Source organism: Carassius gibelio, chromosome B14, assembly GCF_023724105.1.
Source record: "Carassius gibelio isolate Cgi1373 ecotype wild population from Czech Republic chromosome B14, carGib1.2-hapl.c, whole genome shotgun sequence".
NCBI lineage: Eukaryota > Metazoa > Chordata > Actinopteri > Cypriniformes > Cyprinidae > Carassius > Carassius gibelio.
Window position 1 is genome coordinate 15,569,746 of NC_068409.1, and position 15,357 is coordinate 15,585,102.

General features: G+C 40.5%; 1 protein-coding gene across 1 annotated transcript; it reads left to right on the forward strand.

Annotated features, from left to right (window-relative positions):
* Nucleotides 1–3,041: 3,041 nt before the first annotated feature.
* LOC127971435 (D(1) dopamine receptor-like) lies at nt 3,042–6,589 on the forward strand. The gene is made up of 2 exons (XM_052574438.1): nt 3,042–4,614; nt 6,483–6,589. Exon 1 carries the CDS (start codon nt 3,220–3,222, stop codon nt 4,552–4,554), a length of 1,335 nt encoding a protein of 444 aa, XP_052430398.1. The 5' UTR covers nt 3,042–3,219; the 3' UTR covers nt 4,555–4,614; nt 6,483–6,589.
* Nucleotides 6,590–15,357: the final 8,768 nt, after the last annotated feature.

The window sequence follows — 15,357 nt, forward strand, 5'->3', positions numbered from 1 at the left end:
TATAAAGGCAGGATAATTGTAGAACTAGAAGCACAGGAGTGATTGTGATCTTCACGGCTTTCATCTCTGAAGCTGAAGCTGAAGCTGTGTAATTCACTCAAGCGTCTGCGAGGGTTCGGTTCTTCTGGAGGTCTTGAGTTTATGCTTGAAACAAGAAAAAAAGAAAGGGGTGAGAAAAATCTACTTAATTCATAGGGAAAACGTGATTTTTTAACTAAATTACTTTTAGACTAAATAACAAGTCAAGTCACAGTTATTTATACAGGACTTTTTACAATGCAGATTGTGTCAAAGCATCTTTACAGTATTAAACAGGGAAATAGTGTTACGTTCCCCTCCTTAAATATCTATTGTAATTTTGCCTCCCAAGAAGGAATCATTTGGTGTATGAATGTTTAGTTATTTGTACTGGAAAAGACAAAAATACATGTAAGAGATCATGTTCTGCAGAGTAAAGTGATTTCTCCCAGGACTGATGGACAGAGCTCTCACGGTGTCTTCATGAGGCTCGATCTCAGGATCCTTCAGACACAGATGTGCTCCTGATGAGGCCAGATGTCTGTCCGGTCGAGGTGTTCTCATGTGTCCCCTCCGGCGGAGCAGCTGTGGAGCGAGGCTTCTCTCGTGTGTTTGGGATGCACCTGAGTCTCTTCTGGCTGAACTGAGAGACGCTTCTCCACATTTCACACGCGTCTGAGACTCTAGCTGATGATTTTAGTGTCACTGTCAGTTCATGTATTTCTTTATTCATAAATCACATTTTAAAATGTTTGAAAGGTTGACCAAAGTGCTGTACACAAACATTTAAACAATTAAACAAATAATCTAAATATAGACAGTGTACAAAATCAATGCAAATAAAGATTTAACGCATCATAAATTTTTCCAATAAAAAAGATTTTTCGCATAGGTTTAGAAACAGATAGAGAAGGTGCTGTTCGGATAGCAACAGGGAGAGAAACAGAAATAACAGAAAAAGCTCAATCAACGACTGAGATAAACAAGAATATCGAGCGATTTAAAAAACTACATTTATATTTTAAATTCAACTCTCAATTTTACAGGCAGACATTGCAGAGAAATCAAAATAGAAAAGATGCAGAGAAATGTTCGAGTTCAAGTCAAGTCAAGACCTCGGTGTGGAGGTGCGTCCACACTGTCACCAGCGCCCTTCTGCGTCATCCCGGGGATCACATCCTGGTGGATGGCACTCATCCCTATCCCCAATCCATCAGAGATTGATCAGCCGTACATATCGCGAAAGGGATACAAGTTCCTCTGACGAGAAGCTTGGTGCCCTTTTTTACGTTGCTTCCCAACCATAGTCTGTATCTAACTCTCTCTCTCTCTCTCTCTCTCTCTCTCTCTCTATGTTTATTGTAGATAGGTTGCTTTTTATTGAAAACATAAACCAATTGCAATCAATACTGCATTAAACAGAACTGCAGCTGCTTGCCAGACAATTGATTGTAAAGTATCTTACCATTAATACAAAAGTCGTTAAACCCATGTCAAGAAGGGGCACAAGTGGCACAACGGGATAAGGAGGGTGGATGATTAGCGAGGGATCCCCGGTTCATCTAACCATCTCAACATATCGTGTGAACATATTACTGACCATTTGATCATTTAATTTATAGTCTATATTCTACTGATAACTTAAAATATGTTAAAATAAGTGCTACTGTAATAATTTGAGGAATGTTTAATTAGAACTTGTTGTCTTTCTTAACGCTGTATTGCACGAAGTCGCGTGAAGTGGAAAATCGATTCCTGAGCAATCGATGCCAACTAATTCAGCACCCTCACTTTGGACAGCGCTCTTGTGACGTCAGACGTAAGAGACAGCGTGCTAAGAAGCTTCCTGAGAGACACTTCGGGGAACACACTTAGGAACATAAACAACTTTGGTAAGATATATCTTTCGAGGTCTTCTTAGCACGCTAAGAGTGAGCGTTATCGGGGAACCGGGCCCAGGTTCATATATACTACTAGCATTAAAAGCTTCGCTAGGCCCAAACAAAATGGCTACTGTTTTACATTCATTTGAAGTCAGAAGATTTTTGTAAGCCATATTTTGAGTTCCTGGATGCATGCATACATACTAGTGCATTATTCCCATTTGGTTTAAAAGGAAGATACAACTATAGATCATCAGCATATAGTCTTAGTGGAATGGAATCTCATATTTCTTACAAATCAAACCCAAAGGTAGTATATAACATAAAAGAGTCGGAGCCAGAATCGAGCCCTGAGGAACGCCACAAAACAGTGTGAGCTTTTCTGACAGATGTGTTGCTCTCCTTGTGTCTTCGACAGGAACTGAAGTGATTGTCATGATCCTCTGTTGGCTGTAGGTGGCGCTACAGACGCATTTATACTCTCATCCTGCTTTGATTGAGGATTTCTGAGCCTGTGTGAGAGAATCGATGCACAGTCGCTATCTGAAGAAACCCTGAACTCTTTTAATACCAAACCTCCTCATTCTTGCACTCTTATTTGCGTCGTTTCAAACTTTATTTTTAAGGTATCCTTGTTATAATGTAATAATACACTGAGTACTGAGTAATATGAATTATCTACACGTACTTACCATTAACAGTCTCTTTGAGTCTGACTGTGAATCAGCTGCATGCATATCTCGTCTGCTGCGTTATCTTTAATTACCAGATAACTCGAACAAATTAACCTGAAATTATGAAATACAACCCATGCAAAAGCTAATGTAATTGTTGATTTGTATACATCAATGAGTTTGTACGATTAAAAACGTGACAATCATGTTAATATTCAGCGGTTCCTTGTATTCATTCAGAGCATATCCAGACTGAATCTATTGAGGTGACCTTTATTGGCATGACCAAAACTGTAAATTGATAATATTGCAAAACCAGTTGCAGCTGGGCCGCTTACAAATAGTGCAGATATGTATTAACAAAGAAAAATAGTAATAATACAAATAAATAAAAAGTAGCCTATTAAGCATGTAATGCAATATGAATTAGTGTGTATAAGTGTATCAGTAAGAAATAAAATAAAATTAGATAAAGTATTAGATTTACAGAGGCAAAATACATCTAAGTAATATAATAGAGTAATATGGTATAAAGTAATCTACATGTGCTGGAAACATCAGATCAGGACAGAGTGAGTGTTTTCTCTCTCTCTCTCTCTCTCTCTGTCTCTCTCTGTCTCTCTCTCTCCTCGCTGAAAATAGCCATGCACAGTTCCCTCGCGCTCAGAGAGTTCAGACGGTCGCCGTGCGCAAACACCGGATCGCCTGGAGTCCATCGGATTCTCTCGGTGTATGATTCGCTCCTCGGTCATGCGGCGCGCCTCGATACCGGAGCCGGCACGATCGCACGCACCCGATGGCGCCACGTGAGTGCCCCGGGACCCAACATGCGCGACCGAACCGAGCCGCGGGAGACGCTGACGCGCGCGCTGACCGGCTGCCTGCTGTGCGCGCTGATCCTCTGGACGCTGCTCGGGAACGCTCTGGTGTGCGCCACCGTGCTGCGCTTCCGTCACCTGCGCGCCAAAGTTACGCACGTCTTCATCGCGTCGCTGGCCGTGTCGGACCTGCTGGTGGCCGTGCTCGTGATGCCGTGGAAGGCAACGGCGGAGGTGGCCGGTTTCTGGCCGTTCGGCGCGTTCTGCGACATCTGGGTGGCGTTTGACATCATGTGCTCCACCGCGTCCATCCTGAACCTGTGCGTGATCAGCGTGGACCGCTACTGGGCCATCAGCAGCCCGTTCCGCTACGAGCGCAAGATGACCCCGCGCGTGGCCTTCGTGATGATCGGCGCGGCGTGGACCCTATCGGTGCTCATCTCGTTCATCCCGGTGCAGCTGGACTGGCACAAAGCCGCCGCGGGAGGCGCGGAGCCCAACGCGTCCGACGCGGACAGCTGCGACTCGAGTCTGAGCCGAGAGTACGCCATCTCCTCGTCCCTCGTCAGCTTCTACATTCCCGTGGCGATAATGATCGTCACCTACACGCGCATCTACCGGATCGCGCATGTCCAGATCCGGAGAATCGCGTCGTTGGAGCGCGCGGCCGAGCACGCGCAGAGCCGTCGGTCCGATCGGAGCCTCCACCGGAGCCTGAAGACCTCGTTCCAGCGCGAGACCAAAGTCCTGAAGACGCTGTCCGTTATCATGGGTGTATTCGTGTGCTGCTGGCTGCCGTTCTTCGTGCTCAACTGCGTGGTTCCGTTCTGCCACCGCGAGCCGTGCGTCAGCGACACCACCTTCGACGTGTTCGTGTGGTTCGGCTGGAGCAACTCGTCGCTCAACCCCGTCATCTACGCCTTCAACGCGGAGTTCCGCAGGGGCTTCTCCAGTCTGCTGCGCTGCCGCGGCCGCCGCCGGACTCCGGTGGAGACACTGAACGTCAGCAACGAGCTCGTGTCCTACAACCGGGAGGCGGCGAGCGCGTGCGTCAACATCATCCCGCACGTGGTGGACGAGACGCTCGACCGGATCTCGCAGCTGTCGCGGGGCGACGACGACGACCTGGACGACGCGTTCACGCCGAACGGCATCCCCTGAGCACAAACTCACGGAAAGTTGCGCTGTTCTTGTCACATGACCACGCTGCCGTTTAATCCGGTGAGTCCCCAGATATCACATCTGTGAGATGTCTAAATCATAAACATCTTCGGTAACACTTTATAATAATGGCACACTATTAATCATTAATTAAGCATTAGTAAACAGATAATTCATAATTTATAAAGCATTAATAGACAGTAATAATCAGTTTATAAATACAGATTTAAATGCTTTATTCTTGATTTAAAAGCATATCTATAATGTGTAATTTCATACTTTATTCATGATCAATTTATCATTTCTCAATGAAGTATAGCATTATTTACAAACCAGTTATTTAGGAGTTGCCAGTGATTCATAAGATCACAAGAAATGTAGTAAATTCAGGTAGTTATAAAGCATTTAGTAGTGGTCAGTTAACTATTTATGTGAGCTCATCTAAAGTGAGGACTAGTTATGCCTTGTAAAGCATTTATAAAGGATATTTAAAGGCTCAGTTATCTTCTAAACAAAAAACAGAAACAAACACAGTGATACAGAAAATAGAAATATTAGAAATATTAACAGCCTTTAAATCTCATTTGTAAAAGCTTTACAAGGCATAAATAGTCCTCACTTTAGATGAGCTCACAAAAATAGTTAACTAACAACTACATATGTTTTATAACTACCTGAATTAAGCCTGAATTACAGTAGAAATACATGTTAATAAACCATTTATTAACACTATAAGGAACTATTACTATATGTCTGAATAAAAAGATGTATGAATGCACATTTAAATAGTTTATTAATCATTTACTTACAATTTCTAAGTGATCTTATGAACCACTGACAACTCCTTAATAACTGGTGTGTAAATAATGCTATACTTAATTTAGAAATGATAAATTGAACATCAATAAAGAATGAAAAAACAATTATTAAATACATTATAGATACGTTTTTAAATCAGGTATAAAGCATTTATATCTGTATTTATAAACTGCTTATAAATGTCTATTAATGGTTTATAAATGATGAATTAACTGTTTCCTAATGCTTAACTAATGATTAATAGCATGCAGTTATTTTAAAGTGGTACCAAGACATCTAATATACGTCTGTTTGACATCTGAGAGGAAACATACAACAGAAGTATTGCTGACGTTCTGATTCTTATCGATTCACAGTTTCAATTCCAAAGTGGTTAAAAATATCAACTCAAACATTTAGATATCAAACATATTTATTCTGTATCTTTTGCAAAACATTTAATTGCTGCTGAATATAAAAATGAACAAAAACCAGGCGGCTGTGTAAAAACTGCACTCGATTTAGAGCTGTTTGTGTGTAATAGAGCGGCACTATTCTGGATAAACAATGGAGGTTGTAATTCTCTCACAATTCTGAAAAAAAAAAAATCTAAGACAAGTAAAAAATTCATGGAACTTATGAATGGAATGATTCAGTGACTCACTCCAGATGTAGGTTCATTACTGGATGAATCAGTGCTTGTGAATGAATCAAAGACAGATACATATTTACAGTCCATTTTCAGGACCTAAAAAAAAAACAGATGTGCACACAGGAATTTAAAGGCAGAATTAAAATTAAAATTTTACAGCAAGTATCGGATTCTAGAACCCTATAGTTATCATCTGTTCGATCAGAGATGCTTGATCAGTGAATTCAGTGTGAAGCCCTAAAACACTGTTAAAATACTTTTAATAATTTATTTATAACAGTTTTTCTGAAAACACAAAACAAAACAAAATCCCACAAACTGTAGACAAAAGTATGTTATGCATGAACTGACCACACTAAAGAAAATAGAAAAAAGTACTAAATTTCTAATGCAATTATGTATTAAATCATATTTGATATGAAGCGTAGACTGACAGTGCTGCTGGTTTATGGAGTCTTCCTTCTCTTCCTCCTCACAGCTGTGTCTCCGCTGCGGCTCTGATGACCTGCTCATCTCTTCACAGAGCGCTGATGTGATGAACAGATGAAGTGATGAAGTGATGAAGTGATGATGTGATGAAGTGATGATGTGATGAAGTGATGAAGTGATGAAGTGATGATGTGATGAAGTGATGAAGTGTTGATGTGATGAAGTGATGAAGTGATGATGTGATGATGTGATGAAGTGATGATGTGATGATGTGATGAAGTGATGATGTGATGATGTGATGAAGTGATGATGTGATGAAGTGATGAAGTGATGATGTGATGATGTGATGAAGTCATGAAGTGATGATGTGATGAACAGATGAAGTGATGAAGTGATGATGTGATGAAGTGATGATGTGATGAAGTGATGATGAAGTGATGATGTGATGAAGTGATGATGTGATGAAGTGATGATGAAGTGATGATGAAATGATGATGTGATGAAGTGATGAAGTGATGATGTGATGAAGTCATGAAGTGATGAAGTGATGATGTGATGAAGTGATGATGTGATGATGTGATGAAGTGATGAAGTGATGATGTGATGAAGTCATGAAGTGATGATGTGATGATGTGATGAAGTGATGAAGTGATGATGTGATGATGTGATGAAGTGATGAAGTGATGATGTGATGAAGTGATGATGTGATGAAGTGATGAAGTGATGATGTGATGAAGTGATGATGTGATGAAGTCATGAAGTGATGAAGTGATGATGTGATGAAGTGATGAAGTGATGAAGTGATGATGTGATGAAGTGATGATGTGATGAAGTGATGAAGTGATGAAGTGATGATGTGATGAAGTGATGAAGTGATGATGTGATGAAGTGATGAAGTGATGAAGTGATGAAGTGATGATGTGATGAAGTGATGAAGTGATGATGTGATGAAGTGATGATGTGATGAAGTGATGATGTGATGAAGTGATGAAGTGATGATGTGATGAAGTGATGAAGTGATGAAGTGATGATGTGATGAAGTGATGAAGTGATGATGTGATGAAGTGATGAAGTGATGATGTGATGAAGTGATGAAGTGATGAAGTGATGATGTGATGAAGTGATGATGTGATGAAGTCATGAAGTGATGAAGTGATGATGTGATGAAGTGATGAAGTGATGAAGTGATGATGTGATGAAGTGATGAAGTGATGAAGTGATGAAGTGATGATGTGATGAAGTGATGATGTGATGAAGTGATGAAGTGATGATGTGATGAAGTGATGATGTGATGAAGTCATGAAGTGATGAAGTGATGATGTGATGAAGTGATGAAGTGATGAAGTGATGATGTGATGAAGTGATGATGTGATGAAGTGATGAAGTGATGAAGTGATGATGTGATGAAGTGATGAAGTGATGATGTGATGAAGTGATGAAGTGATGAAGTGATGAAGTGATGATGTGATGAAGTGATGAAGTGATGATGTGATGAAGTGATGATGTGATGAAGTGATGATGTGATGAAGTGATGAAGTGATGATGTGATGAAGTGATGAAGTGATGAAGTGATGATGTGATGAAGTGATGAAGTGATGATGTGATGAAGTGATGAAGTGATGATGTGATGAAGTCATGAAGTGATGAAGTGATGATGTGATGAAGTGATGAAGTGATGATGTGATGATGTGATGAAGTGATGATGTGATGGAGTGATGGAGTGATGGAGTGATGATGTGATGATGTGATGAAGTGATGATGTGATGAAGTGATGAAGTGATGACCTGATGACGTGATGACGTGATGACGTGATGACGTGATGAAGTGATGATGTGATGAAGTGATGAAGTGATGAAGTGATGAAGTGATGAAGTGATGATGTGATGAAGTGATGATGTGATGAAGTGATGATGTGATGAAGTCATGAAGTGATGAAGTGATGACCTGATGACGTGATGACGTGATGACGTGATGAAGTGATGATGTGATGAAGTGATGAAGTGTTGATGTGATGAAGTGATGAAGTGATGATGTGATGAAGTGATGAAGTCATGAAGTGATGAAGTGATGACCTGATGACGTGATGAAGTGATGATGTGATGAAGTGATGATGGCTCTGGAGGTCCAGCGCTGTTTGATGGTGAATGTCTTTCATTACTGTAATCTTCATTGTTTACAAAATCAAAGCCTGTAGATTCACTTTACTGAAACTGTGAACAGTGTGTGTGTGTGTGTGTGTGTGTGTGTGTTTAGATGCTGTTCTTCCCTCTCTCTCTCACGAACACACCTGAATGTACACTAACAGTCATGTGCACAGATGTTTTTAATAAAATTACCATTAAATGATCATAATTCTATTGTTATGAAAGAAGTGATTTCTTATTAGTCAAGTCACCTTTATTTATATAGCACTTTAAACAAAATACATTGCGTCAAAGCAACTGTGTGTGTGTGAGTGTGTGTGTGTGGGGGGGCATGTTTTTGTGACATATCAGGACACAACTCTGTATAATGACATGGGTATGACACAGGTATTACAAGGAGAGGGTGACTTATGAGCACATAACCCATGTCCCCATTTTTCAAAACACTTATAAATCATACAGAATGAGTTTTTTTGAGAAAGTAAAAATGCACAAATTTTCCTGTTAGGGTTAGGGTTAGGTGTAGGGTTGGTGAAGGGTGATAGAATATACAGTTTGTACAGTATAAAAACCATTACACCTATGGGATGAACACACTTTACACAAAAACAAACATGTGTGTGTGTGTGTGTGTGTGTGTGTGTGTGTGTGTGTGTGTGTGCATGTGTGTGTGTGTGTGTGTGTGTGTGTGTGTGTGTGTGTCTGTCTGTCTGTGTCTGTCTCTGTCTCTGTGAGCCTGTTTGTGTGTGTGTTTGTCTCTGTCCTCACAGCTCTTGTCCTGAGGATTGGACAGGGATTGAGCCACACATCTATTTTTAAACATTTGCTTTAATGTTTTTTGGACAGCCGGAAGAATTTGAGTTCCTGCACATCTGGATCAGTCGCTTAATAACACAAGGACCATGACCATCTGCACACACACACACACACACACACACACACACAGGTGAAGCTGACACTTGCCTGTCAATCATGATTCTCTCTCTCTCTCTCTCTTTCTCTCTCTCTCAGAGGTGTGTGTGTGTATCTGACATTAATATTTATTTCTGCTATCCAGTCAGTAGACAGTGATGTAAATGAGATGCAAACCATCTGCAGGAAACAGTGGCAGTTTCTTGATCTATATTCATGCTGCGTACTTCATTTCAGAGTTATTAGAGATTCAGTGTCGTTTTGTCTTTCTGAAGGTCAGTGAGAGCAAAAGCTGGATATATATTCAGCTCCAAACCAATGACTTAATCAGACAGACAAGGAAAGTCTCCTTTATATTCTTATGATCAGAACTGACCCAGAGCAGTGACCTTTGACCACTGACACATAATGAACACACACACACACACACACACACACACACACACACACACACACACAATGACTACTTTGTTAGGAGGACAATATTTGAAAATCTGGAATCTGAAGGATTCAGAAAAAAAATCACAGAGTTCTGAGTGAGACTCTTAGTGTGAATGTCCTCCAGCTCACGACTGACCGGCCCAGAAACACCTGTTATATACATACATGTGTATATATATGTATGTATTTTAAGATGAAGTCAAATGGTGATGAAAGAGATGTGTTTTCAGCTGTCACTTGAAAGTCTCTCTGTGATGGTACCACGAGGTGTTGCTCACTAGTGGATCTCAGACTTCTGGAGGGATGTAGATGTGTAATAGTGAGTGGATGTAGGTGGGTGCTGAGTCTGTGGCTGTTCTATATGCGAGCATCTATGTCGTGAACTTGATGCAATCCTCAAACAAAAGCCAGAACAAGGAGATAAAGAGAGGTGTAACATGGGCTCCTTTGGGATTGTTGAAGACCAGTCGTGCTGTGCGTTCTGAATCATTTGTAGAGGTTTGATTGTGCTTGATGGAAGTCCAGCCTAGAAATGACCAGGGCCTGGACAAGAAGTTGTCATCAAAGATTACATCAAGATTTCTGACCAAAGTTTATGGGGTAATTTTTTCTAGAAGAGTCTAGCTGGATGGAGAAATCATACTGTAGAGTTGGAGTAGCAGGGAAAACAAGAAGCTCAGTCTATGCCAGGTTGAGCTGTGAGTGATATTCTTTCATCCATGCTGAGATGGCAGCTTGACATCCGTCCAACAACCATTGGATCGTCTGGTTGAAATGAGAGATAGAGCTGTGTAGGAGAAGCCATGTGCCTGTATGATGGGACCCAGAGATGTCGAGAAGAGGAGGGGTCCAAGAACTGATCCCTGAGGTACACCAGTGACAAGTTGTTGTGCTTTGGATGCCTCCCCTCCCCAGGGAAACCCTGAAAGACCTATCGGTAAGATATGATTCAAACCAGTGAAGTAGAATCCCTGTGTTGCCCAGTGATGAGAGGACAGACAGGAGGATCTGAGGATGATTCACAGTGTCAAAAGCAGCAGATCAGGACTCAGCTTTTGCCATCCACAAGGCTTTCGTGACTGACAGGGTCTAGAGGGCATGTTTTAGGATGGCTGGAGATGAGAAGTGTGGATAGTGAGGGGACAGAAGGTGAAGATGGGAGTGTAATCAGTGGATGTGGTTGGTTTGAGGTCCTGTGTGTGTGGAGCACTGCGGAGAACTGACTACTTATCATTCTGGTCTGTGAAGAATTTTCAGCTTTGAAACCACAGTAATAAATTACATTTTAAAATATATTAAAATAGAAAACAGTTAATTTAAATAGTAAAAATTTTTCACAGTATTACTGCTTTTGCTGTGCTTTGGATCAAATAAATGCAGGCTTGGTGAGCAGAAGAAATGTCTTTAAAAAAACATTAGAAATCTTACTGTTCAAACACTGGTAGTCTACGTACAAGTGAAACAGTTTACCTTCAATCCACCAGATGAAAGCAGAAATACATGATAAATCCAGATTTTAAGAACTGCATCATTTTTATGACTTTGAAGTTTTATGACTTTGATGTTTTTATATTTATATTTAATATTTTTAGCATTTATATTTTTAACTAACATTTTCTATCCAGTAAAATATGATTAGGTTTGGCATAACTAGACAAATTTACATTCATTTTTCAGCATAAATATTTTTAACTCACAATATCTAGCCAATAAAATATTCTTGGCATAAGTAAATAAATGTATATTCATTATAACATTTCCCATTGCGTTTTCAGATTGATTAATTTTCATGACTTTTCCAGGTATTTTAAAATGAGTCTTCCACACATGTGCTGGTTTTTCAGGACTGTGTGAATTCTGGTTGTTCAGGGACAACAAACAGTTGTTGAGATGTTGAAATAAGATGCTCTCTGATTGTGTAGTAGCTTTATCTGATGTGACAGGGTCACCTTTGATCTGCAGCATCATCTGCAGTAGGAACGCTCTCTGACACCAGACACGTCTTGAAGACCATGAGACGACAGAACGGCTGTCTGATCTCACACACACCAATCACAGAGCTCCAGATACACTCCAGACCACCTCAAATCTGTCTTAACTCACTATCATTCAGAGTCTATTAAAGGTTTTGTTAATATTACATTTGATTTTTATATTCTCTGATTATTTTAGATTCAATTTGAATAATTTTGTTGTTTTGGTCAAGTCAACTCACCTTTATTTATATAGCGCATTAAACAAAATACATTGCGTCAAAGCAACTGAACAACATTCATTAGGAAAACAGTGTGTCAATAATGCAAAATGATAGTTAAAGGCAATTCATCATTGAATTCAGTGATGTCATCTCTGTTCAGTTGAAATAGTGTCTGTGCATTTATTTGCAATCAAGTCAATGATATCGCTGTAGATGAAGTGACCCCAACTAAGCAAGCCAGAGGCGACAGCGGCAAGGAACCGAAACTCCATCGGTGACAGAATGGAGAAAAAAACCTTGGGAGAAACCAGGCTCAGTTGGGGTCAGTTCTCCTCTGACCAGACGAAACCAGTAGTTCAATTCCAGACTGCAGCAAAGTCAGATTGTGCAGAAGAATCATCTGTTTCCTTGGTCTTGTCCTGGTGCTCCTCTGAGACAAGGTCTTTACAGGGGATCTGTATCTGGGCTCTAGTTGTCCTGGTCTCCGCTGTCTTTCAGGGCAGTAGAGGTCCTTTCTAGGTGCTGATCCACCATCTGGTCTGGATACGTACTGGATCCGGGTGACTGCAGTGACCCTCTGATCTGGACACAGACTGGATCTGGTGGCTCAGTGACCTCGGAATAAGAGAGAAACAGACTAATATTAGCGTAGATGCCATTCTTCTAATGATGTAGCAAGTTCATCAGGTGTTATGGGAAGTGTTTCGGTTCCGGTTTACCTAATTAATGCAGCCTAAAAATCCTTTAACGGATTTGGATATTAGAAGCATATTAGTATGTTATGTGTATGCCAGGTTAAAGAGACAGTTCTTTAATCTAGATTTAAACTGCAAGAGTGTGTCTGCCTCCCGAACAATGTTAGGTAGGTTATTCCAGAGTTTAGGCGCCAAATAGGAAAAGGATCTGCCGCCCGCAGTTGATTTTGATATTCTAGGTATTATCAAATTGCCTGAGTTTTGAGAACGTAGCGGACATTGTCTTTTTTTTTTTTTTTTATACAGTGGTGGCAAAAATTATTAGAACACTAGCATTTCCAGTAGCTAAAAATGGTTTTAAGTCAGTTATTTCTATCTTTAGTTGTAGTATGTCAGCAGGAAATATCAGTTTACATTTCCTTAAATTCATTTGGCCATTAATGTATATTAATGCAGTGAGATGTTTGTGCTGCACACAGAGATGTGATCTGATCATCATCAGTCTGTCTGGAGTGACATGAAGAAACAGAACACACTGAGACAGACTCGATCCAGAAGAACTGTGTCTCCGAGAACCTCCTGCAAAGCTCCAGTGCTGTTAAAAGTTTTAGGCACTTGTTTAAAATGAGGTAAATTGAGGATGCTTTCAAACATAATGTCATAAATGGATTTCCTTTATCAATAAAATTCTATTAACTAAATGAAATCAACATTTGGTGTGAGCATCCCCTCTGTTTAAAGCAGTTTTTGTCCTTGGTTCAAAGGTTTTTTGAACAAATGATGTTTTACTACACACTGTCGGTCACAACCCTTTAAATGGTACTGGGAAATAGTTCATGCAAAATCATTCCAGTACTTTAGTACAGTACATTTAGTTATTGAACTAAAGAAAAGCCCTAATGATGCTGAAAATTCAGCTTTGATCACAGGAATCTCAGAAAGTCTCTCCCAGAGCCAATAGGAGCGCAGCAATCAGAGCCAGAGCGTTATTGACCAGAAGAGTTCCTTTCCTACACACACACACACATTATTATTACTGATCGCATGTTTCCTCAAATATACAGTGAATATGAGCAGAATATGAATAAAAGCAGACAGTGGTATTAGAACTACAGTCAGACCCCTGGAATCTCCTTATGAACAACAACATGAGAATCTCCAACCCTGAGGAACACGACATACTGTAACATCTGCTGAGCCACATCCACACACCTGAAGAATACTTAGACAGGATGAGAACACCTAGCAACAACACACCACACCCTAGCAACCACATACTATAACCTAGCAAGCACACACTACACCCTAGCAAGTGCACACAGAGAGAGAGAGAGAGCAGTCAGTGGTTTTGACAGAGTCTGTGCCGCTGTTTATGTGAATTATTCCGCTGCACCTCACAGATGCTGATGGTCCCTGACAGCGACTGACCACTCATCTGCTCTCAGCCGCCATCTCCATGATGACCGCACTCCACCGCCACCTGCTCAGATCTTATAAAGTTCACCAAAACCATGAGCAAAGAAGCAGAGAGACATCTGACTGTTGTTAAATTATCTAAATATGAATTAAATAACAGAAATGTACAAGTGAGGGTGAGTGAGGGTGAGTGAGTGAGTGTGTGTTTATATAAGCGAGTGTGAGCACAAGTGTGCTGGAAGCTAGCGTAAGGACCTGAGGACTGGTGTGATATGCTCAGATTTTCTGGTTCTAGTCAGAATCCTGGCAGCAGCGTTCTGGATGAGCTGCAGCTGTCTAATGCTCTTTTTGGGAAGAACCCATTACAATAGTCCACCCTGCTGGTGATAAAGGCATGAACAAGTTTCTCCAAGTCTTGGCTGGAAACAAAATATCTAATTCTTGCAATGTTTTTTAAATGATAGTACGCTGATTTAGTTACATGACTACTGAAACAAAAGTCTGTCTCCAGAATCACACCAAGATTCCTGGACTTGATTTTTAGTTGTTTGACCCCTAGAGTCAAGGTATGCTTTCACCTTAAACACTTCATCTTTGTTTCCAAATGCAATGACAGTTTTTTCCTTGTTTAACTGAAGAAAGTTCTGGCACATCCAACTATTAATTTCATCAATGCATTGGCAGAGGGAGTCAATGGGGCTGTAGTCATTTGGAGATAAGGCTAGGTAAATCTGGGTATCATCAGCATAGCTGTGATAGGCAATTTGGTTCTTTCTCATCATTTGACTTAGTGGGAGAATATACAGACTAAACAAGAGCGGAGCAAGAATTGACCCTTGTGGGACTCCGCATGTCATGGACGTCCACTTAGACTTATACTCTCCTATACTCATATAATAGGTGAGTGAGTGAGTGTATGTTTATATAAGTGAATGTGAGCACGAGTGTGAGTGTGTTTATATAAGTGAGTATGAGCACGAGTGTGAGTGTGTTTATATAAGTGAGTGTGAGCACGAGTGTGTTTATATAAGTGAGTGTGAGCATGAGTGAGTGTGTTTATATAAGTGAGTGTGAGCACAAGGGTTAGTGAGTGTTTGTTTATATGAGTGAGTGTGAGCA